This window comes from Nuphar pumila, chromosome 5 (assembly GCF_984573655.1).
Source record: "Nuphar pumila chromosome 5, dmNupPumi1.hap1.1, whole genome shotgun sequence".
NCBI classification, from domain to species: domain Eukaryota; kingdom Viridiplantae; phylum Streptophyta; class Magnoliopsida; order Nymphaeales; family Nymphaeaceae; genus Nuphar; species Nuphar pumila.
In genome coordinates, this window is record NC_143253.1 from 124,360,174 (window position 1) to 124,384,641 (window position 24,468).

The 24,468-nt window shown below is 37.7% G+C and overlaps 3 protein-coding genes across 4 annotated transcripts; 1 reads left to right on the forward strand and 2 right to left on the reverse strand.

The window, feature by feature from the left end:
• Positions 1-304: 304 nt before the first annotated feature.
• Positions 305-5,027, reverse strand: LOC149838525 (proline dehydrogenase 2, mitochondrial-like). The gene is made up of 4 exons (XM_090007719.1): positions 4,459-5,027; positions 2,843-3,488; positions 2,061-2,301; positions 305-794 (listed from the first exon to the last, which is right to left on the reverse strand). Exons 1-4 carry the CDS (start codon positions 4,975-4,977, stop codon positions 749-751), a joined length of 1,452 nt encoding a protein of 483 aa, XP_089863845.1. The 5' UTR covers positions 4,978-5,027; the 3' UTR covers positions 305-748.
• A 2,799-nt stretch (positions 5,028-7,826) lies between these two features.
• On the reverse strand, positions 7,827-14,430 carry LOC149838526 (enolase 1, chloroplastic-like). The gene is made up of 7 exons (XM_090007720.1): positions 13,915-14,430; positions 11,824-12,131; positions 11,415-11,569; positions 11,002-11,319; positions 9,303-9,449; positions 9,171-9,221; positions 7,827-8,093 (listed from the first exon to the last, which is right to left on the reverse strand). The coding sequence occupies exons 1-7, from the start codon at positions 14,295-14,297 to the stop codon at positions 8,028-8,030; spliced, it is 1,428 nt and encodes a 475-aa protein (XP_089863846.1). The 5' UTR covers positions 14,298-14,430; the 3' UTR covers positions 7,827-8,027.
• A 3,065-nt stretch (positions 14,431-17,495) lies between these two features.
• LOC149838527 (protein CHAPERONE-LIKE PROTEIN OF POR1, chloroplastic-like) lies at positions 17,496-22,543 on the forward strand. Of its 2 annotated transcripts, none has more exons than XM_090006645.1 (5): positions 17,496-17,788; positions 18,070-18,167; positions 20,406-20,785; positions 22,065-22,141; positions 22,249-22,543. In XM_090006645.1, the coding sequence occupies exons 1-5, from the start codon at positions 17,667-17,669 to the stop codon at positions 22,397-22,399; spliced, it is 828 nt and encodes a 275-aa protein (XP_089862771.1). In that variant the 5' UTR covers positions 17,496-17,666; the 3' UTR covers positions 22,400-22,543. The 2 variants fall into 2 exon arrangements, with proteins under 2 accessions (XP_089862771.1, XP_089862772.1); XM_090006646.1 differs by having other exon boundaries at positions 18,091-18,167.
• Positions 22,544-24,468: the final 1,925 nt, after the last annotated feature.

Here is a 24,468-nt window from a genome sequence, read left to right on the forward strand (position 1 = left end):
GCCAAGTCTATTGCACGCAACGCGCTATGTACATCAGCCACACATCTTGTGCCATAGGAGGCCCCTGTGAGTAGGCCACGAAGGGGGGGGGGGGGGGCGGGCATCAAAATTCGTTTCATGAGTAGATAATTATCACAAGAGATTCTCAACATATTATGAGATTCTGGATTCGGGTAACATTTCCAAATCTAGAAAACAGCTACCCTCTCTCGTTCTCTAGAGAGGGAGGGGGCCGTTAAAAAAACAAGTCCCATCACCAGGCCTTAAACAAACCATATCAGAATAACGTCAAGTATTTGCCATCGCTCAAAAATAATTGAGCATTCCTTTATTTATTCTATTAATTGTGTGCTTCTTTATATAAAGATAGCACATATATACAACAGAACTTAACGTTTACAAATTATATTATTCATTTATGTACATCCATACCAACCATCTTAAAATGAAGATGGTATGCCTGGTTGGCCTCATTTCTACTTTTTGAGAAGAAATAAGAAGGATATTATTAAGCAACATACAGATAGAGAAATTCGGAGATCAGTCTCGTAAAAAAGGTCCCAGAAGGCGAGCCCCAATCCATTTTATGTCCTGATTCGGCCATGCCATGTGGGCCGAGTGAAACATGTCCGATTGAATGGCCAGGAGAACGCAACCTACATCGTTATACTTATCCTTGAAAAATCTGCCATTTCGCTACTTCCAAATCTGCCACCATGCCGATGAAAGCCATCTCCAAACCCAGACTTCAACCACTTAATATTGAAGCCTTCAATCTTCTCTTCAATTCTTCCCTGCAAAACATCAATAATAAATTATATCATATCATATTTTTGCTTGGGAAAGAGAGCCAATCGTACCATCCTCATTCATTCATAATCATCAACCATTAAAATAATTTATCATATCCACATAGCCTGAGAGTATGATTTACTCCAGTCTAATTTTTTTATCAGTTACTTGTTATTCAATTAGATATAATTGATGCGTACATTTTATGGATAGCTTGTAATTGTTCATCTAGTTCTTTTTTTTCTTTTACCCATTTGTTTTATGTGGTTTTCATGGGAAATTGCTGAGCTACCATACCTTTTCTCTCCCTTTCCCACCATAGGTGAAACAAGCATTCAAGCATCATGTGGAAGTGCCATGTTGACACATTTGACCCTAGTTTTTTCCACCACCTTTCTCTTTTCATGTATAAATCCTTTACACTTCCTTTCATATGAAAAAACTTTCAAGGAAAGTTTTTTAGAAATCCTTGCCTTTTCTCATGAAAGACCTTTTTGTGAATGAAACAAACAGGCTTAATAACTATGGTTTTCACCAACTTCAAGGGAAAGCTGCACAAGCGGAATAGCAGTATTGTCACTATGTCAAGAAAGTTGCACTTGGTGAGCAATAACAAGGACGCAAGATTTGTCGCAACTGACTTGAAAAAAAAACCCTTCAGTGATGCCATACCTAAAGTTGCAAATTTTTTTTCCTCATGCTGTCTTATTTTATTTTAAATCACAAAGCACCAAAAGTCTTGTACAGGTGCAACATCTGCATCCATTGCTTTTTTCTTTTCTTTTTTTCAATTTATTATCATTGAGGCGCTAAGTGGCTTTTGGAAGTTTTTTATATTCTTTTACAGATTGTTATCATAGTTTAATATCCAGATATGACTCAATGAATGAAGACAGTTTAGCAAGTTAGTGACTTCAATGCAACACCAACATATTTATTTAATGCCTAGATGTTCCATCAAAATGGTTTTGTCTATAAGTTGACTCTCATTCCCAACTTTTCTAAGTGCTGATAAGCAAAGTGGAGACTCCAAATATAAAGGACAGGTATCAAGCTAATTGCTTGTCCTTATCCAATGTGTTCCATTGGTTAACAAGCAACCATCACTGGTTGTTGCTCTCCATTGGGCCACCATCTTAATAATGGTGTAGTTCCCATAGCCCATACAACCAAATCAACCATATTTGAAAATGGAGGGCACTCAAACAGAATTCCTAACAAACAGGACAACCAATTTAAGCGGTTAAAAAGGGTATCAAGATTTCTACCTTATGAGCTGCCTGTCTACAGATGAAGCCGACAAGAGGCCTCTGTTCTCCTCTGCTCTTCTGAGAAGGTAAGGGATGACCTTCTCCAAGGGGCCAAAAGGGAGGTACTTGCTCACTTGGAAGCCTGCATTCTTCAATCCAAGGGACAGGCTGTCCGCCATACCCTTGAGTTGCGCAAAGTGGAGATTTTGGTTTCCCTTGCTTATCCCCAACTCCTCTGCCTTTGTTGCTGCTGATTTTCCTATGAAAACCATCATAATTAGCTCTAACCTTAAAAAATAATCACTTGGAGGAAGTTTATTATATCCATGTGATCACAAATAATTGAGAGTCTCATTCACATAAATATAAAGCAAGTAATGCCCATGAATGATAATACCAACACCAAGCTTTATTCTCTCTATACCGGTAAAATTCTCATAAACAGCTCAAAAAATTTCAAAGGAAATAGTTTTCATATGTATTCTGCTACCGTTTTCAATTGGGAATCAGTAAGGCACTCTGGAATCGTTTCAAAGTCACAATTCACTCATGATTAGCTAAGACTGTAGAAGAACATTCTATGCTATGAGAAAGTGTGCTTAGCTAAAATAGCAAGCTATACTTAGTGTTAATTAGACACCAATTCTCTGCATAATCTGTAATTGAAAAATTCAGAAGTCCATGGTTATGCATTGATTTGAAATAAAAAAGGATCGGAATTTCGAACATGTTTGTTGAATCAACTCCCCACAAATATGCAAACATGACATGGAATGAAACAGGAAATTAAAGCTACTAACCAGAGTTGATGTTATGGGTAGCAAGCACCACAGATCCATGACCTTTGGCAACCTTTTCAAGCATGAAGGCGGCACATGAATCATAACACTCATGTGTTTCATTAATGCTTGAATGGATAGGAGAATCGGCACACAGAGACGATGCCAGCTTAGTTTCTCTGCTGATATAAGCGCCCCTAACCAGTTTTAAGCCGATCATGATTCCTCTCCTCTCAGCATCCTCTGTCACTCTAACAAGTCGTTCTCTTGCATCTTTCAAGTAGGCCTGGATGGTCCCAAAAACTATTGGCAGATCTCCCTTGTTGAAGGAAATTGAAGCAGAGTAAGTGAAGTAATCAATTGCAGGTTGTACTGATGTATACTCTGCATCAACAAGCAGTGGAAGATTCACTTCACTGCATTTTCTTGCAAGTCTCTCCAGTCTTTGATGAGCCAATTGCAGATCAGCTTCCTCCAGGTGTGAAAGAGGTGGCGGCGCTGAAGGGGTGTGATACAAAGCGCTTGAGTCCGTCAAGATCGGCAAAGAATCAAGTTTCCATGGAAGATGGAAAGAAGGGTGTTTGTGCTGCCATCTCAGTAGATCACTTACTCTCTCCAGTAAACGTATTGGGCAGATGGCAGTAATTTTCACGCAGGCAAAACTCACCTGTCCACATGTGAAACACGAACCTCCCTTTTAACAACTATTTGTCTTTATGTTTCCTTTTTTTTTAAATGAGTATGATCAACAAAAAATCAAATTGTGTTGCAAAAAGCAATCATGGTTAAACTCCAAAACTTTTCTTTTAATTTTTTTCACATCTGAATATTTTCTGATAAAGACCAAGCTTCCATGGTTCTACCAAGAAAATCCAACAAAGGAAATAAGAGAAAACGCAATTAACAAAGATCTTCATCAAGAACAGAGCAGTATTTTTGTTTTTGAGCAGATTTCTGAAATTCGTCAATAAACACAAAAAGAAACTATGAAGCTTACCAAGAAATCAACACTAAATGTTTAAAAACAGTATTAGAAAATGAAATTCAACATAAAAAGTCCAATATGTTTAAGAAAATTAAGAGAAAAAAAAAACATATTCGAACGAAAATGGTCTACATTTTTCAAGAAATCTTCGTATAAGAGAATTTGAGAAGCAAGATAAACGAAAGTATCAAGTAATGCGAAATGAGTGAAACTGTCATAAAATAAAGCAACACAGAAAATAAATAAATAAAAGATAAAAAAAAAAACAAGGCTAAGTTGGATAATCAATTTTTCTCCACAATGAAATATCTCAACTTATCCTACCTTATCAGGATAAGCGACTACATCGAAAAACATCCCATCAAATCGAAATCAAGTCAAAACTGAAAACCAAGAGGCACGCTTGAACTGGTAAAATTGTTTCTTACAAAATTTGAATAATCGTATCATATGAAAAAGCATGGGTGTACGGATACGGAAATTTTCACCATCATTTCTTCACAACGAGAGAGAGAGAGAGAGAGAAAACAAGAAGGAATCCCCATCTCACCATTTCGGAAAAGGAAACTACCAAAATGAAAGAAGAAGAAATAATTATTCAAAAAAAACACAAAAAAAGAAGAAAGAAAAAGGAGAAGGAGATGAGACTAACAGAGGAAGGTGGCAAGGAGGGCGTCATCTCCACCGTCCGCAGGAACTCCTCGAGGTTGCGATCGCAGTCGCCGTTTCCCTCGGCGTCCTCCAAGCCGTAGTCGAGTATCACCCTCAGCCCCCTCCCCCACATCCTCCTCAGCGTCTCGCTCGCCTCCCCGACCCCCTCCCCCGCGCAGAACTGCTCGTACACAGTCGCCTTCACCGCCCGCCGCACCGCCGGAATCCTCATCGCTTGAGACGCCATCAGCCACGCTCCAGCGTCGACGAGCGGCCCGCAGGACGCGAGGTGGAGGTTGAACGCCGTCCTCACCAGCTCGGAAGACGGCAGTGACGCGAACAGCGTCTGCGGGTCGTCGAACCCCAGGGTCTCCGGCGAAGAGCCACGACGGAGCTCGGCATGATCGATCGGCCCAGCGTGCTGATCAGCCAAATCCAACGGCGAGGAGGAGGAGAAGAGCCGCCTGGCTGTGCCGGCGGGGAGTGATTTCCGGATGGCCAACGGGTTTCTGATCGCCATGCAAAACTTAGAGAGAGAGAGAGAGAGAGAGAGAGAGAGAGAGAGAGACTTGACTTGTCCTTAACAACCGTGTGGCGGGCGTATCTTTATAATAAGCGAGCGAAGGGAGCCGAGTGGTATTATGGAAAAACTAGGGAGATTATAGGGAAAATGGGATAGTTTTATACGTGGCATGACTATCTTTGATGGGCTTGCATGCCACGTCATCACTTTCTTTGTTGTTCGGTGAACGTTGACGTCCACCCTTTTTCTGGAACAAGGAGGTCAAAGGGTATTTTGGTCATTTTAAAAGAGCAGCGAGGAACAGAAAGGTCGAAGGTTTTCTTTTTTTCCTTTTTCATTTTTTTTTCTCTTTTTTTTTCAAAAAATCAGTTTTTTTGCCTTTTTTGGGCATGAGTAGTGTGGGGGCCACACTGGACCTGAGAAGGTTCCACGTGTGTCCGAATCCTGATCCTTCGTGTCTGTCACAAATATGATTGATATTTTGAAAATATTATGATGTTATAAGGATGTTATCGAAAGCAGATACAATTCTGAAAAAGAAATTCATAATCTTTTGGACATGATGAATTTTAGGGTTTTCTTTTGCAAATTAGTCCCCGCCTTTTGGGCTTTTGCAAATCAGTCCCCGCCTTTTGATTAACTGTATATCATGAATTTGCAAACGGACAAAAAGGCAGAGACTGCTTTGTAAATAGATGAAAAAAACAGTGACTAATTTGCAAAAAAAAACTAAATATTATGATATATTATCGTTTTTTCTTTAATAACCGAGGTAAATCACTTCCACTCATGAGCCCCCCTCTCCTTCTCTCTTTTAAATTAATCCCTGTTTCATGCCATAAAACTAAATTGGTAGTAATGATATTATCTTTCCTCAAATCCTCCATACTTTCTTACGAATCGATTATTTTTTGTTTTTTTTTTCTTTCTAAATCCAACTATAGGGATGCGTTCTACGTGTTTGATTTGATGTGAACCAGCTCTTAGAGAGTGGGTTTTTATAAAGTTTAAAAACCAACGAACAAAATTTTTTATAAATATTCAAACAAACCTCAAAAATCACATTTTTTCATGCAAAAAATACGGTGCAGGTATCAATTCCTAGCAATTGTGCCATGTTTAACACATGTCCGGTCAAATTTGTGGAAAAAAAATTATTGGAAATGCCCAATTTGTACTGGGTTGGCGTTGTAAATTATCACCACCCCAAATTGGTTCCTCTTTAAAGATCTTTGCAAATTCAGCTTGCTTTTTTTTTTTTTCTCGAAAGCTAAGCTGGGGTTTAGCGGTTCCCTTCCTGTTTTTAAGCGAAAACTATAGCTCAATTACAAAAATATGGTAAGCCTCCTTAAATTGGAGGTTGCCAGTCAAGGGGGTCATTCTCCAACCTGCCCTTGCAAGATTTGCAAGGTGCTTGGCTAAAAAAAGGACACGGATCCCATCATTTGAATATGATCATATACATTCAATCCTAGCCATCCAATCAATGGCTAAATGGTCTGCTGGATGGCTAGGATTGAATGTATGAACATATTTCAAATGATGGGATCGTGTGCGTGTTCGGGGGGCGGGGGGAAGATATAACCTGCCCCCTGGAAATACAGCTTGCCTTTTAAAAGATTAGAACCATTGTCTAGTTAACCGTGGTCAAAGATTGAGCATGTTGGTTAAGTTATGAAAATTACTAGACACTCTTAACTTGATTCCTAGCATCATTTTTTCCTACGCATGAATTCCGGTCTTTATTTCCCTTACTGTATTACTTCCTTTATCTCAGTCTCCTGCAAGTTTTTGGGGCATGGCCCTCTCTTGGACCTCTCTCTCTCTCTCTCTCTCTCTCTCTCTGAATGAACAAGTTACGTGGATTACCATTGAGCAAAATCTACTGAAACTAAGGATGTAAGCAGGTTAGGTTTGGTTGGGATTCTTGGATTACTGAATCAAAACTAATCATATTTAGCCTAAACGAAATTCGGATAAAAAATGCAATACCAATAAGGATACGACCAGCTAATCAGAGAAATATTGTATGTGTTTGGGTTCGGAGTCATTTCAGGTTCAGATTTGGAATCCGATGTAGAACTGCATATCAAATCTAAATTCAATTATTAATCGGATCTCATATGTTCTGCTAATCTAACTACATGGATTTGGATTCAGTCCGATTTCCAACTTAAACACGATCTGAAGACATTAGGAGTTCAAATGGGGCCAGATCTTTCCAAATAAGAATCCGAAATTCAAAATGTAAAAATTGAATCCCAATCCGAAATATATGTGGTACTATTGGATCCAGAAAAAATAGAACAAAAACACGGTATTTACATGTAAAAAATGTAATTGGCTCAGATTTTGATTCTGATCCATTTGAGACCCAACTTAAAATGCTGATCCGACTGACCCGAATCCTAAAACAAAATCTGATTGAATATAGATTTGGATCCTACTTAGAGGATCCATATCCTTGGTCTGCTTAATCTACCTCTGAGCCCTGGGAGCAACATGGATTAGTTTTAGACGACATAGCTAAAATACTTAAAAGGCACTAAGTTGGCCTAATTCTTGTTTTCTTGTTTTTGCTTTCTTATTAGGAGAGATTTAGGTAAAGTCTGAATGTATTCATTAATGGAAAAATTTTATTTATATTTATTTAAACTTGTAGGAGTTTTGTTTCAATTATTATGAATTTTCATTAAAAATAAATATAAAAACCTACAACTATGCATAAAAAATTACCTAACCTAATATACATTTTTCACTTAGCAAATTATGGTAAACACATCAACCGGCTCAGACCAAGCAAAAAATACCTGCAAGCAAGTGCGAGCTTATAGAAGATGAATAAATAAGAACTTACCCGATGTGACAATATTATTCTCACAACAGAAGAGATTTACTAAAAATGGCACAAAGAATTGTATCCCCATCTAAGTGCATCTTATAGAACTAATTCTACAAAATTCGATGCTTAAACTGGGTAGACCTAAATTGATATGGATCAAGCCACCATCTTATTCGGCAACCTTTCGTCTGCATCTTGGATATCATCATGGAGATCTGAAAGACTCACCAGCATAACGTACACTTCCAAGCTCTTCTTCAATACGGAGAAGCTGGGCAAGATCAAGGCAGAAATTAGTATGTGGAATTTAGTTAAATCAACAAATGACTCGTCTTTGTATCTCAAATCAGTTGGACTTAAGAAACTGATAAGGTTACTTTATTTTACAGAAAGGCAACTTGATACAAATACACCAACTCAGTTATAATGCTTTTCTAAAGTTCAATCTCGAAAAACAACTTGATCATCTTTGAAGATTATAAGTTGTGCCTACAAACATAGAAGCAATTCAATCCCATAGAAGAAAAAGGTTAGTACATAACCAAATGAAAATTGTTCAGTTGGAAAAAACAATGTATGCTTATAATATTGTTATAGTGTAGTGAAGAGTCTTTACTCTTTAGTCTCTGTTTGGGAACCCTGCATTGGGATGGAAACACCATTTCCATGTATTGCCAAAATGTGGTGGTGAGGATGGAGTTGCCAAAAAAATTCTCTTGTAAATGGTGTTGAAATGTGGTGTTGGGGATGCCAACAGTATTCCCAATCCAGTGTTTTGGCAACACCACTGCCCCCAAACAACACTTAGAGAGAATGAGAACACTAGGGAAGCCACAACACACCTTGAATTCAAGGCTCCCAAACAGAGCCTTAAAGTCTTCAGAAAGCAACTATAGAAACCCATTTTGAGAACACTAGGGAAGCCACATTTAGAGAGAATGAGAAGCCACAACACACCTTGAATTCAAGGCTCCCAAACAGAGCCTTAAAGTCTTCAGAAAGCAACTATAGAAACCCATTTTGAATCCACATGGATCAGAGTACAAAACACGAGGCATTTAGACACAGATCTAGTCGATCGGATCCATACAAGATCCACTAAACGATTTAGGGTTTTGGATGACTTGGAAGAAAACAGAACTAAGAAGAAGCTCATGCAAACAAAGATGATTAGCCAGATTTCTTGTTTTTATCCTTAGGACGTGATTATGTGAACACCAACTAAAGATAAAAGACCTAATTTCGCTTTTATGTGTAACTTTCTTTCACCAAATAAGATGCTAACCTTTCCATACAGAGAAAGCAAAGACAACCTAAGCTCACAGAGAGAGAGAGAAAGAGACGATACTTGATTGTACTTGGCCAGCCGCTCACTTCGGCATGGGGCTCCAGTTTTGATCTGTGATATAGCACGTTATTTAGAAAGATCAAACATAACAAAAGGTTAAGGAAAAGATAGAGGACATATGGAAATAAGTACCTGTCCACTTGCCAGACCAACAGAAAGATCAGCAATAAAATTATCTTCTGTCTCACCGCTACGGTGGCTGACCATCACACCCCAGCCAGCTGCTTTGGAGTCAAGAGCTGCTTGAATTGATTCTGTAACTGAACCAATCTGATTAACCTGCAAAAGAATAGCGATAATTAACAAAGGATCAAGCAGCCAGGATTCATGTGCATGGATGCACTTCCAGAATAATTCTGTGGGCATGATGTTCAGCCCTCGCTGTCTCCATCAAAGACAGTCAACCAGCCCATAAACTTGGGGTGGATTCTCCATATCAATCAATAAGGTAGATTCTACACGCATTGCTGCATCTTAACCACTTTGGTACATGTAACTAGATGCAAGAAAACAAACAAAAAATTGACTAGTAACATTCTTCTTTGGATTTTTGTTTTTCAGTGATGCACTACTGCAACTAGTCAATATTGTGTCTGTCACATCAGTCATAGACATACATACCTGTTGTTGTGGTCATAAAAAGCTAATTCCAGTTCTAGTTTTAATCCACATTATAAAGAGAATGCCCTTCTTGGTAGAGTGCAAGACAATCCATTATTGCTGTGGCAACATTATATTCTTCCTTCTCCATTTCATTATATACCTTTACTACCTGGCACCAGAGGCAGGTTTGCCTAATGTAGCAAAATATTTCAATAGGCCTAAAAGATAAATTTTTATCTCATCATTTTCTCCTTGTTGGTCCTGCTACATCTTTTAATTCAGTTGTTCAAAAACTCATTAGCCATGATCCAGGTCTTCTCATAGTTGCTCTTTTCCCTTCTTGTATGTTTTCTATTTGATTCTCCAATAGCAGTAGTAGTGCTAAAAAATATTCTTTTTTCCCTTCAAATTTCAGTAGACTAAACTAAAATTTATTGTTGTTGCTGGCGTGCTTGCTACTATTGTCATTATTGCTATTGTTGCAGCTGCTGCTGTTGTTGACTTCATAAAAAAGGTTCTTTACAGTAGCCTCTAGGCCCTCTACCATGAAATACCAATAGCTAGAGAAAGAATTGAACGTCATATTATTTTAATATTTCCACTCTAAAACTCTTATTATTCACATTCTTATTTAACATCCTTTATTTACTTTATTTTCCATCTCTTCCATTTCTCTTATTCTGTCCCTAATATCTTTCAGCCCCATTCTTCTTTGCCAACTTGTCCATAATGACCGTGATTCCGCAAGCTCTCACGTATAAATATCAAGGGCCTAGACTACCCTAGTGCCAGCCCACTATAATAAGTACATGTAAGAAAACCATCAAAATGATATTAAGCCTGACTAAGACCAGGAATAGGCCCACTGGTCCAGCTTATAGCCTAATGGACCAGGCTAAATTTGCACATGTTTCTACCAAAGCCTAATAGGAATTTGGGTCCAATCTGGCTGTGGCAGTCTATCTTTGAACCCCTTTCTTTCTTTTATTCAACTCACTTAAATGCAATCTGGCTGTGGCAGCCTAATGGACCAACGCTTTGGCTTTTTCTGGCTTCAAACATGAAATTTAAATGCAAATACATAAAATAAATGCATCAAATGCCTATCTTCCAGAGGTTATTTATATAAGATTATATATGAGGAAGTGCATATATTTATTTGATTGCCATGCTGTATGCAAGCGCTAATCAAGGCAGTACATGGAGAAAGACATTAAAAAACACATACCTTTAATAGTAAACCATTGCAGGCCTTCTTTTGAATTGCCTCTGCTATTTTCTTTGGATTTGTGACTAGTAAATCATCTCCTACGAGTTGGATATCAACTGAAGATTGCAGTGAAACCCATGAGCTCCAATCATCTTGGTCAAAAGGATCTTCTATAGAAACAATTGGAAAGTCCCTAATGAATTCTTTGTACAAGTCACATAAGCCCTGAGCTGTGTGCACATGAGATCCATCATTTGGTTGCTTTTTAAAATCTAAGTCATATTTCCCATCTTTTGTGAAGAATTCTGAAGCCGCAACATCCATGCCTATCTTGATCTGCATAACCAAGCTCAAAATCATCCATACTGAACAGGAAGACAACTTCTATTTATGAGAAAACATATAAAATGCAAGATCCCAATAAATGTTACCTTGCCTGTGTAGCCAGCTTTCTCAATTGCATCAAGCAGCAAAACAAGGCCCTCCCTGTTATCTTGAACATTGGGAGCGAACCCACCTTCATCTCCAACATTGCACGCATCCTGTCCATATTTTGCTTTGATAATTCCCTTCAGTGTGTGGTAGACTGTTGCATACATAGAATGCCATTTGTTAATTAAGGACATGCAGAAGCTAACAGAAGTAAATACACATGCATCTATTGCAGTTTGTTTAGCAATAGATCAATAAGTAAAAGCACAAATTGTAAAACTATCCTACTGATGGAATGAGGATATGAATCTTTAATTAGATATGAATGCAGAAAAGGTCAGAACCACCGGGTCAATTATCACTGTAATCCATTCCACCTATGGAGAAGGAAGGATGAATGGAGCTAACCTTCACTGCCCATGCACATGGCTTCAGCAAATGAAGTTGCACCAACGGGCAATATCATGAATTCTTGCATGGCCAAATTGTTTCCAGCATGACTTCCTCCATTAATCACATTGAAAGCAGGGACAGGCATAACCAACTCCTTTGTTCCAGAGATCTCCTGAATATGCCTGTACAGAGGTATGCCCTTTGCCCCTGCACCAGCTCTGCATATGCTCAGTGACACTCCAAGAATAGCATTAGCCCCTAGCTTTGATTTATTGGGAGTTCCATCAAGCTCTAACATGATGGAATCAACATCAGCCTGGTTCCTGGATCAAGAAGTGAAAATTAAAAAGTCAGATTTTCATACAACAAATAGAGCAAAAGAAGGTAAGCATGTTCAAACCACTGCTGCACAGACAGAATAGTAGCAATTATGTCAATTAGAAGGCCTGGATAACATAGAATTCATTTCTACAAAGTGTTCAATCTGTGTTCTCATGGCCTATTATGCCGCATTCAAAGGAACATGAGACATTGCATATGAACCTAACTGTGGAATCATGAACCAAACATGGCATATGCACTAAGAGTCCCAGACTCCCAATACTTAGATGTCACACCAACCATGAATTGTATTTCAGTCTTTTTTCGTGCATTGAGTACTGCCTCACTTCCAGTATGCTATGTACAAGTGTACTACTGTAAGTTAAACTAGTGAAGCTGATATATATATATATATAGTAATCTATTCTTTAACAGTGTAAGCAGCCAAGTTATGCAACTGTAATTCATCCAGTTAAAAGTTCAGTCTGAAGTCTGAGAAACTGAGATAACAGATAGACTGAACCTCATATAAATATGAGTTCCTTTGGATTTATATTTTTGGTCCTCTGATTGTGTTATTCCCTTCTTCTCATCCCTATATTTTCTCAACCACGCTTGCATCATTTATTTTCAGTCAATTACCTTGATTCCTATGTAGAACTTAGATCATATGATCTACAAGTAGTTAGTGTCATTTCACCACTTCTCTTCATTCACACAGTGCCAGTCTTTATGCTACGACAATCACATTCTATGGTGTTCTATACTCATCTGTTTCCAGACAGATCTGTTCTTTGTGCCCAATCTGGTGCTCGTTACTTTATTATTCCAGTTTGACCAACCTAAACTGCGATGGGCATCCTGATTCAACAATTATTCCGTTATTTTCATAAATGTGTTAATCCTTCTTACAGTCATTAGTAGTTACTGGAGTATAATATTGCTAATTATCTTCAATGAAAAAGGGATTATAGGTATCATACAATTAATATATCAAAGGTAAATTTCAGCTATTACAGTAAGCAAAAGAATGGAGGGGCCTTTAGACTAAAGCAGCAACTTATGGAACTTACCGTTACTCTGAATGTAATGATCACAGCTTGCATGTTAACAGCCACTCTATGTTGTAGTTGCTGATACAAAACAAATAGCATGGACTATCAACAGAATCATGTTTCAAATTTCCGTCGTATATCACATTGACTTCATTAGCTCATCCTTAATATATATATATATATATATATATATATATATATATATATATATATATATATATATATATATATATATATATCATGGAAGGATCATAGGTATATATATCATTCTTATATTTTCTCCATCTCTCCACATTTTTCAGATACATTTTGGATTCAGCAATTAAGAAATGAAGAAACAAATCAGAGTTGAACCAGTTTGCAACCAAACTAACTGCCGATTATTTCGTCTTCTACACATTAGTTCATGTAGATCAATCCATTCAATTCGAGTACAAAACATGAAAAAGAAAAGTAAAAATGAAGAGTAAACTATTTTTTCTTGATCTCGCATACATTTATTTCAAATTCCCATTTAGTTAATCAATTTCTAGAAACAAAATCGCAATTTTCATCCTGAATTCACTAATACGAATAAACATATACCTTTACATATCGGTGACGAACATTATCACGATCAATTTGACGGAAAGCATTAAATGATAACAACACGCACTGATGCTAACAAAAAGCGATCGATCGGTGAAACAATCAAAGACGAAGAAGAACTAAAGCCAGAATCCGAGCTCACCTAACATCGATGCCGATCAATTTCGGGGCGAGGACCTCGTTGATGTTCCGGACGGCCTTCAGCACCCCCTTGCCACCGTAAACGGCCTTATCGCCGTCCCGCAACTCCAGGGCCTCATAGATCCCGGTCGACGCGCCGCTCGGGACAGCCGATCGGTAGAGATCGCCGGAGCGGGAGACCAGATCGACCTCCACCGTGGGGTTCCCGCGGCTATCGACGATCTGCCTCGCCCTGAGCGACTTCACGGCCCTCGCCGGAGCGGCGGCGACGGAGCATCGGAAGCCGGAGGGCTTAATCCTGAGAGCGGGGAGGGAAGGTGTGGAGAAGGAGAGGGAGGAGATCTCCGGCGAGAGGGAGGACTTGGAGGAGAGAGGGAGGGCCATCGCTGGAGAGGTCTGCAGAGGGAAGGATTAGCTCAGAGGCGGACCGGCGGAGTATATGTACCAAAGGGGAGGAAGAGGCCTCGTACAGTCCGCCTGGAGAGAGAGAGAGACGTGACTGGCGGCCATGGCGGTGGTTGTTGGAGTTACTTTTTGGGAGAGATAAAATCACCCTAAAATCAAGCCTTTTCTTATATGCTGCCAAATGCTTTAGTCTGGAGAAGGTTGACGAGGTGGTGCGAGATTTGTGTAACGTGGCATAAGATTTAGCGCGTACTTGTTTTATAAGTACTCCAATTTTAAGAGGCTATCGTTCGTTTTCTTTTTCTGCGGGGACATTTGAACACGGCGGCCGGAGAGGGAAAGGGTCTAGGTTTTATAGGAAACGACTGTTCTACCCTTTAGTGTTTTAAAAAATGACACTTAAGTGGGAGTGCAAGGGGTTCGGATACGATTCGGACCGTAATCCGAATCCGAAATTTATGCAATGGGTCCGGACTCGAGTATCTCCTTGAATACCATATTGTAATACCGGATCTGATACAAAAGAAATACTAGAAACAAGCTTTTTAACATTTAAAAAATTTACGAATGGGGCCCATTTTCAGAAATAACAGACTCAGATCGGATGTGGTGTAGTAGAATTTTATCCGGGTCTAAAATTTAAAAAAAGGAAGTTTGAAGACAACGGTCATAAAAGACATCTCCTCCAGAAACAGTAGGAAAATGAAGTTTCTGAAATGATGAGAAGCTATGAGAGGGTGGGCCCAACAAATAGTTCTTTTTTGTCCCTTTGGGTGTCAACGGGTCGACCCGTACCAAACCCTATAGGGTTCGGGTAGGGTGATAAATAAGAAGACCTGCTTAAGACCCGGATCCAGACCCGAAGGTCTGATTAATGCGTCTCTTCCTAAACGTGTGGAAAAATTGCTTTTAAATCACCCTTTTGGCTATGACCCTTTTAAATGAGAAGTGTGATTCATATTTATGGGAAAATGTTCTTTCCATTATCAAGAAACTTGCTTTCCATTTATGGGGAAGAATGCTTCTCATTATTAGGAAGCTCGATTCTCAATATCAGGAAGTGAGTTCTTCTTCTTTTTTCTTTGAGGGCTTGGAGCTTTTAACAATTTTTATTTTTACTTAATATCGGAAAAACTTGATTCCTATTTGCTTCCCACTCGAATCTTAGGTTGCTTCCCTCTTTGTTTCCTATTTGCTTACTAGATTACTTTCGGTTTATTTTTTTTCTCATTCTTGAGAAAAAATCTCGGTTCGCTTCTAAATCATCTTGTGTTTCTTGCCTCCTAAAATTTTAGAAGTGTTATGCTTCTCATTTTCGCTTCCTCGACTCGTAACTTTGGAGTTAACCCTATCGTAAATGTTGATAACTTGAGTTACCAAACCACATAAAGGAGTTTGTTTGTTTTTAAAGAAAGAATCGAGTTTCATTTGTTTTCTCTAGTTTCGAAAGTTTTACTGAGAAAAACATGTTTTAAAGGAGCCTAGATGACAATGTAAAACAATAGCAGTCAAGCCACACTAAGGCCGTGTTTGCTTGCATCTCAAGTTATATGAAATCACATGTTTCAAAATTACATGTGATTCCAAATCATATAATTTTAAATTAAAATCAAGTGAGTAAAAAGACCCAAAATATGATCAAAGTGTGATGATAATATGGTCAGATCTAACTTGGATGTTCATCCATGAAATGAATGTCAACCCAAACACCATCATTTTTCCTTGGTGTTCAAAATTTTTGTAGGACCCATTTAAGAGATAAACTATTCAACCATGGTGTTTGGGTTGTCGTTCATCACATGAATGAACGACTTCTAAGGCATAATACATCAGAAGTGCCTGACCTGATTATGTCACAATCATTTTCTATGCGATGCCATTTTTCGTGAAAAACAAGCCCCCAATTATAAGTTGCGATCCCAAAGGCCGAAAGTTATCCTTAATAAAGTCTTCCTTGTTCTTTATTAGCAATGTGAAATATGGATCCACAGCTAAGATCCATTTTTGATCCAGCTCATTTAAGCCAAGGGATGTAATGGTTCTGATTCAGATCAGATGTGCCCAATACCATATTCTATTAATTGAAAGCTCATACCAAATCCACTTTTTCAAATGTAGTCAAACTTAGATATTTATCAGATTTGGTATAGTAAAAAATCAAAACCATATCCGCATCTGATTATAAGTGGATATGGTTTTGACTTACCAAATGCAACTAAACACAATCAAATTTGATGTAATATCAGATAAAATCCAATTCATTGACATCCTTAATTATGCCTTACTAGAAATTGTCAATAGCTAATCAAATCAAGGTCCGAGTTCATGTCAAGACTTGTGACCCTACTCCAAATCCATTTAAGATAGAGCTCAGCATCAGGGTAGGCTTGAGCCAGGTTTTTGAGCCACAGTTGTACCAGGACTGAACTTGACTGGCTCATGGCCTGACAACAAGCCAGTCAAGCTTACCCAAAATCAGTCATGAGTCAAGATGACCAAACTTGGCTGGAGCCATTGACTAGGCTGGCTTGCTGCCTAGCCCCAAATAGGTTGTGTTTCTTCTTGGGGTGACAACAGGTCGGGTTTGGTTCAGACCCATGTAGAACCAGGCCCAGCCTTGATTTGAGGTACTAGTATTGGGTTCAGATCCGGGTCCAATCAAACCCGCTTCATGCATTGCTTCTTGTATCCATTTTGTTTTCTGGTAACTATGGTTTGAACTCAAGCCAAATATTCAACTGAATCTTAATTTGGTTGGATTCGAAGTTGAATCCAATTAATAATCAGATTCAATTTAAACATAGGTATTACATTACATCCAAATCCATACCCAAACTGAATACAACAAGTAAACATTGGATCCAGTGAACTATTTAAGTAAGTTAGATCTAGATTTGGTTTTACTTTTTTCATTCGACTCCCACATCCAACTTTGTGTCTGATTATGCGAAATCCAATTAGTCCGGAAACAGTATCCGACCCGTTTACATCCCTTCGTTTGCTTCCACAGACTCGATCCAAGTGCCAACCAGCCATGATCCGGACCGATCCGTCCAAACATCCTAGAAACGTGGCGACGCCATCAAAACCGGCTTGACTTTAAGCTGTTCTTCGCTGTAGCCTTTTTTCACCACTCATTTTCCCAATAAAAATAAGCCCCGTCGTTCCTCCTCATCCATCCGCCTCTTCTGAGAGCGTCCGCGCTCCCACCGAACCTTCTTCTCTCGCAGGGAAAAGCTCGAGAGCGTTCGAAAAATGGCGAGGAGAAGCGCTAGGGTTTCCCTGTGAATCCAGAAAAGAAATAAAGAAAGAAAGGAAATATCGGGAAGAAGGAAACTTCTAGAAGCGATGGAGGCGTCTCTGCTCTGCACCAGCCTGCCCAAGCCCAACCCCAACCCAAAATTAGGGCTACTGACCCACAACGCCTTCTTTATTCACCACGGGCCCTCTCTTCGTTCCAACTTCAATCCGTAAGTGGTTTTTTTTCTTCTGTTTTTTTGCTTATTTGTAGAGATTGTGCGAGTTTGGTTCCATTCTTTGCTATCCGTTCTTTTTTTAAGTAATTTGAATTTGTTTGAACCGGTTGCCGCTGGCTAAAACCCTAATCTTTAGGTTTTTTGTTTGTTTGTTTTGCTTGTTTGGTGTCTCACTTTTGAGCATGAGGTTGGTGTTCTATTAGAGGATTGATTTTTCAATTTCGTTTCTCTTTGGGGTGTTTGAATGTGGGATTTCTTTATTTTCTTATTTTTAGAATGTACTGCCGAAAATGTAGGAATGGAAGGAAGGGTGGATGGGGAGAGGGTGGTGTTGTACGGTGCACGATGGATGCTACGTTCGGTGGCGGTGTAGGTAAATTAACTGTGGTTGATGTTCCCCAAAATTGATTCTTTGGTTTATTTATTTATTATGTTTATTTGGGTTTTTTAGGCCATGGGTGAGAAATTGGTGCATTTACGGTTTGATTGAGTTGATTTTTGTATTTTAATTTGATCGAATGACTTGAGTTTTCTGTTTAATGGGTTGATTACCGTTGTAGCAAAGTTTTTCCTTAGTGGAAGGTTAAATGGGAGTAGAACACAAGAATCTGATGAATTGATGTTCTTCCACAAAACCAAACTAGTTTTGAAATGAATGCACAATGGTCCTTGGTCATGGTTTAACTCGTTACCGCTCCAGATTTTTTATCTTCTTTTGACAAACATTGGGATCGAAAGCTACTCTTTGGTTTTGTTTTCTTGGTTTTATGCAAACAAAGGATTATGGTCATTGAAATTTAAGTAAGACCCGATGTGAAAATGAATACAACACTAGAAGGAAGTATCATTTTGTATTTCACAAGGCAACAGAAAAACCTTCGCTATGGACGGTAGGGATATGAAAATGACTAATCCATCAACTAATTAAGTTCTAAATGATTGTGATTCTATGGAAAGTGAATTGCAATTGCCCTCTTCTAGTTTGGTTGTCCAGAATAAAAGTGGATTCATTTTTTATAAATTTTCAAACACATAAACAAGATGTTTATTATCACTACAAAATTCAAGATCAGAAATATTCTAGGTTAGTTTCTATCAAGGTTGCATAAGAGAGGTGCAGATTCAAGCAGCGCTGCAGGAAGAAAAATATGTCAAGTGTGAAGTGAGAAGTTACTAAGAAGGATTTAAAAAGTGAATTAAGAAGTTTTCCAGAATGCATTAAAAGAAAACAGTTATTGTTGGTGTACTATATGATATTGCTAATGCATCTAAGGTTTGCTAACTAAATTTTTTGCTTTTAGAAAATAAAGTATATGGTAATATAATACCTATTGGACCCAAAATGAATTTTTATTTTTTACTATCTAATTATATAAGTAGTTTATTATACGTTTATTAAATATAAAAACAAATTTTGATTTGAACGTTTCTAAGCAAAATCACTCATCATCATCAAGCCTTATCCTAACTTCATGAGGTCGGCTTTTTTAGTCCTATTTCTCCATTCATCTAAAAAAATCATTGTTTATGAAATTGTAATGACTAGTAAGCAACTAAGCATCAAATAATAGATAACACTGTACACTATGAATTTTATAGAGAGGACATAATAGCATACATGTTCTTATAATCAGGAGAAAGTTTTGAATGAACATTTGTCCCTTGCCTCATTTTGTTAAATGAATAACTTAAAATACCTTTTAGTTTAATAAAAATGAATATAAAAGAATTGTTTCCATTTAAGGTTTATTCTTCAATCTAATTAAAATAGGTCAATTATAGTGTTGCTAATATAAAAACCATTGTTCATTATGTAAATTTGTTGTCTTTTAGTGAAAGTTCAATTCTCGTGATGAAAATGTGATGCCTTTGGTAGTATGCTTCAATAATAAGGGAACTGATCTTTGGAAATGTTAACTTCTGACTTCTAAATTCGAACTTCCTAAAAATCCTTAACTTTTGGCTTCTGAAGCGATCTTCCTAAGTAGGTAGAAAGTTCTAGTAGCATTCATATCTTTTTTTAGCTAGTTGGCCAATAAACTGCCACATACTCTCCCGGAATGCCTCCGTGGATAGCACCTACCAAAGAGCTGCTCATGAACTATAGTACAATTTTTGGGTTTTGAGTCTGGTTGCGTTGTTGATCCTCCTATGCTACATGGTGGTCTTTTGGAATGGACTGCATACTTGTGGTAGCCTTTGTTGCCTTTTTCTGTATGTTATTAGATATTATGCGGTACCTAGTATATATTCTGTACTTATAAATTCTGTGTTTTATGTATTCTTTTATTCCTGTTTCAGTGAATTTATATATTTTAACTTATTACATGCATGCACATGCACACACTTCAGTTGCTAACTTCCATGTTTGATCCATGCAAATTTGTCTCTCTCTCTCCATTGTTGCAAACATATATTCCAGTTCTCATATAATAAACTCTTGGTTTTATTCCAAACTGTATTTAGTAGTTTCTTCATTCAGCATATTCTAAATTTCATACACACTGTTAATCTTCTTATGATGCTAGTGCTCTTTTCTTTTCTTGGCTGCCATGCAATACCTTTTTTCGGTCAAGATAGACATTCTCTAAATTATGAAATGGCTGCACAGCTCTACCAAAATTTCCAAGGATGCATGAATGGGATCCTTATAAACGCTTGGGTGTATCCCGGGATGCTTCTGAAGAAGAAATTCGAGGGGCACGGAATTTTCTCCGGGAGCAGTTTGCTGAGCATGAGCAAAGTATGGAGTCCATAGAAGCTGCTTATGAGAAAATAATAATGGCCAGTTTCAGACAAAGAAAGAAAACAAAAATTAATCTGAAAACTAGGCTAAGGAAGAAAGTAGAGGAATCCCCTCCTTGGTTTAAAAGACTGCTGGAGTTTGTTGAGCTTCCACCAACTGATGTTATCCTTAGAAGATTCGCGCTCTTTGCTTTCATGGGAGGTTGGAGCATCACAAATTCTGCTGAAACTGGCCCTGCATTCCAGGTATACTTTTCATGGTTGTGTTTCAGTACAAGAGACTATGTTTTTAATTAATGTTGATCTACTTTTTATTATGAACTCATTTGAGTTCATGTTTCTACTTTTGGTAGCAAGGTCTCCTTTTCATTATGAACCTCATATGAGTTAATATCGATCTTTGAAGTAGTAGATACAATTAAGTAGTCTCTTCTTAGTTCTTAGTATCATTTGTTAAGTAGTACTTTCAAAGACAAAGGTACAAATGTGAAAAATTCTTAGGATTGATTAAAGTATCAAGTGTCGGTTATACTTAGATTTTTGTAGTTCTGTTTTCCATGTTTCGTCTATTCATCATTTTCTGTTCACCAACAGATTAACAAGTATAATATAGTTCTTGAGAAGAACTTGTGAAAAGAGATTCCCAATGAGAAAAAATTAAAAAGTTGGTCATTGTGTCCTAGTTAGCTGTTTAATTAACTATAAAAGTGTGCCTCCTAACAAGGGCATCCAAATGAAATAGGAAGTTTATAAGTCTTTTACTTAGTCTCAGAAAAAATAAGTTTTACTGTTTTATCTTTTCTAAATTGTTACTTAGGCTCTGTTTGGGAACTGGTAGGTGTAGGGGAGTTGATGGATTTGGAAAAGTGGAAGCCATCAAGTCCTGTAATTGGCAGCTACCACCTGTAGGAGGTTGTTGTTACCAAATCCTGCTTTAAGTTCAAATACAAATGAGAGATCATCTGACCTTTCTCATTTCCATAAACTATAACCACTATCATAGTAGTTCGACCAAATTTAAATCCAAATCGTCAACTTCCATTCCGGCTATGAGCTTCCAAAGAGGGCCTTAGGTAAGTTGATGCAATCTTTGTGGTTCCCTTGAAAAAATTCTTGTTTTACGGAAAAAATATTGATAAAAATGAACCAAACGATCCATCTATTTTATAATTCCCCCATAAAAAATGGGATGCATAACAGATGGATAAGTACCTCTGAATTGTTCAAGGTTTGATTGTGTGTTGCCAGGAGTTCCAGTTTTCTTCTACCTTTTTCTTTCAATGTGGTTTCAATTTTATTTAACTTACATGCTTCCATCATAGTTATCTTATGCGTTGCATCTAGAGTTTGAGGGCATTCCTAGGTTAATTTTAATTTTGTTTATGAGCTGGTAGAGATAAGGCTAACTGTGACTTTTACTAGAGCAAACTAAGAAAAGCTTTCATGATGAGACATGAACTATGTTCTCCATTTTTCTCAATAGATTAACTACCGAACGGCTAACTCCTGTCTTATCTTTCCCCAGGTGGCAGTTTCCCTTGCGGCGTGCATTTACTTCCTGAATGACAAGATGAAAAGCATTACCAGGGCTTTCATCACTGGGTAACCTATAGTTACAGTGAGGTTTTCAGAAATTTAATCACCACCATTATTCTTTTCTCATTGCTTATTCATTTTTCTTCTTGTGATGCTGTATCTTTGGCTATCAGATTTTTAGCGTTAGCAATTGGATGGGTATGCGGATCTGTAGTGGTTCCATTTATTCCCACTGTTCTTCTCCGACCAACATGGACTCTTGAACTCCTCACCTCTTTGGTGGCATATGTTTTCCTCTTCCTTGCTTGTACTTTTCTTAAATGAAAATAATTTGCCAGATTGTATTTTGTTTTGGCCCTCTTCCGATGTTTTAGTTCTAGGTTTACAGTTATGATATAATCTTGAGATCATGAGCTGTAAATTTTTCATGTGTTCTGAGTCTGATATTCAACCAGAATTTTTCTGAAATTTCTCCTTTGTTTTGGTTCAAGTTCTATTTTTGTTTAATGAGGAAGGAATTGACCCCTGCGACAGGAAAAAAATATCAATTTTCAAATGTTGTAAGGAATGAAATGTCTCTTCCTTTTCTTTTAGTGATCTAACAGGATAGTGATCTGGGTAACTGGTGCTAAAGCACAATGGACACCACTCTGGATTTGTCCTTGTCCTGGTGCACTTATCACCAATGGTGCTGTAGGTTCCTTATATTGCTTGTTGTATCCTTCACCCCCACCCCACACGCGGAGAGAGAGAGAGAGAGAGATTTAATTTATCAGCTGTTTATGGGAGCTGCTCAATGTTTCACTTATTGCATTTAACCTCCTACGCTATCTGAATGCATTTTAAATACCTGCTGGAAGCGTAAAATAATGTTTTTTACTTTTTAAATGAAGGTACTCTCAAAATGGTACCCTTGCTAATTAATTGCAAGGGCAGCTTGTCTTGCTACGCCTTTTACTCTTAAGGCTATTTTGGGATCCTTGAATAGGCGGTTGTGTTGTGGTTTCTGCCATGCTCTCGTACTTTTTTGCTGTTTGGGAACAGTGGCGTCGGTTTAGTTGTGGTTTCTGCCACGCATTCATAATCCCTTGCTGGCGATGTAAAATCAATGTGTTGGGACTGATATTGGCAGGCCCAACACCACATTTTAACACCTTTTTTTTAGAGGATGTTTTTGGCAATTTCTTCTCTCAACATCACACATTGGCAAAATGATATTTTGACAACACATCCATCAAATTACAAGGCTTCCAAACATAGCCTCATTTGCAAAGACATGCCTAGGTTTTTCTTTGTTTATACAACAACAACAACTACTACTACGCCTTCATCCCAAAACAATTGGGGTCAGCGATATGAACCAAAAAAGAAATTCATTTTGGGTCTTCCACATGAATAATTAAAAAATAAACGTATACATATATATTCATTACAGTAAAAATAAATGTCACAAACAACCATAATACATAACTCAACATTAAAGGGTTCGAGAGACTATGTCACATAGCAACATTAATTGATGAAATAGGAAAATGTTCAACATCAAGGGTTCATTCTTTGGCTTCTTAATGCCAATCGAGTTATTTTTCTTGATCGCAAACCCTCTCCTCTCTTGAGTGAATAATTGAGGTAAAATCACCTCTTCTTTAATCCAACCCAAAGCATACACTTGTTTCTTCAAAGGTTCATTTCCAATCAAACATAGCACCATATCAGACGTTCGGTTTTTGGCTTCTTAATGTCAGTCGATTTTTTTTTTTTTGCATACCTTCTCTTCTCTCAAGCAAATGATTGAGGTGAATCTACCTACTCTGCACACTTGTTACAATCGAAGCCTACTCCTTTTATTGAAAACCATCAACATCATTCACCATATGAGCATCTTTACCGCTTATCTTCTTCAAAATCTTGTCCACTTTAACTATAACATCCTTGTTGTTCCAAAATATCCTTGGTGTTCCAAAATCTTTTTCAATGTTGCTTTTTAAAGGCAAAATCAACCTTAAAAGTGAACCAAGCATCATTGTAAAATTTGAAGCATCATAATTAATGTTGGTTTGCACTATCATATAGTTATAAAAATCAAAGTGTCACTATTGAACTGTCACAAAAATATGAAGAGATTTGGATTTAAGTCTTCAGTAAATTTGTGAATCTCTTGTGCACTATTTGTGAAGTGTTGACATTTTAATTACAAGAAGTTCATAAATATATTTGTGTGAATTTCATTTTATATATGTGAATTTATAAAAATATATGCATCGTTAAACTAAACCATGTAACTTCAAGAATAGTGAATGAAGTTTGTATATATTTTATGCAAAATAGTTGATAAAGTTTGCGTATATTTTATGCAAATACTCGACTAAGTTCACATAGACTTCACATACTTC

What these genes read in the sequence shown, in the direction of transcription:
- LOC149838525 (XM_090007719.1), bottom strand. Translation starts at nt 4,977, where the DNA reads ATGGCGATCAGAAACCCGTTGGCCATCCGGAAATCACTCCCCGCCGGC. An exon ending in CCTCCTTGCCACCTTCCTCT is followed by an intron (nt 3,489 to 4,458) that starts GTTAGTCTCATC and finishes ACATGTGGACAG; the next exon opens with GTGAGTTTTGCCTGCGTGAA. An exon ending in TACCCATAACATCAACTCTG is followed by an intron (nt 2,302 to 2,842) that starts GTTAGTAGCTTT and finishes TGGTTTTCATAG; the next exon opens with GAAAATCAGCAGCAACAAAG.
- LOC149838526 (XM_090007720.1), bottom strand. Translation starts at nt 14,297, where the DNA reads ATGGCCCTCCCTCTCTCCTCCAAGTCCTCCCTCTCGCCGGAGATCTCC. An exon ending in CATGTGCATGGGCAGTGAAG is followed by an intron (nt 11,570 to 11,823) that starts GTTAGCTCCATT and finishes TGTATGCAACAG; the next exon opens with TCTACCACACACTGAAGGGA. An exon ending in AAGCTGGCTACACAGGCAAG is followed by an intron (nt 11,320 to 11,414) that starts GTAACATTTATT and finishes TTGGTTATGCAG; the next exon opens with ATCAAGATAGGCATGGATGT.
- LOC149838527 (XM_090006645.1), top strand. Translation starts at nt 17,667, where the DNA reads ATGGAGGCGTCTCTGCTCTGCACCAGCCTGCCCAAGCCCAACCCCAAC. An exon ending in TACGTTCGGTGGCGGTGTAG is followed by an intron (nt 18,168 to 20,405) that starts GTAAATTAACTG and finishes ATGGCTGCACAG; the next exon opens with CTCTACCAAAATTTCCAAGG. An exon ending in ACCAGGGCTTTCATCACTGG is followed by an intron (nt 22,142 to 22,248) that starts GTAACCTATAGT and finishes TTTGGCTATCAG; the next exon opens with ATTTTTAGCGTTAGCAATTG.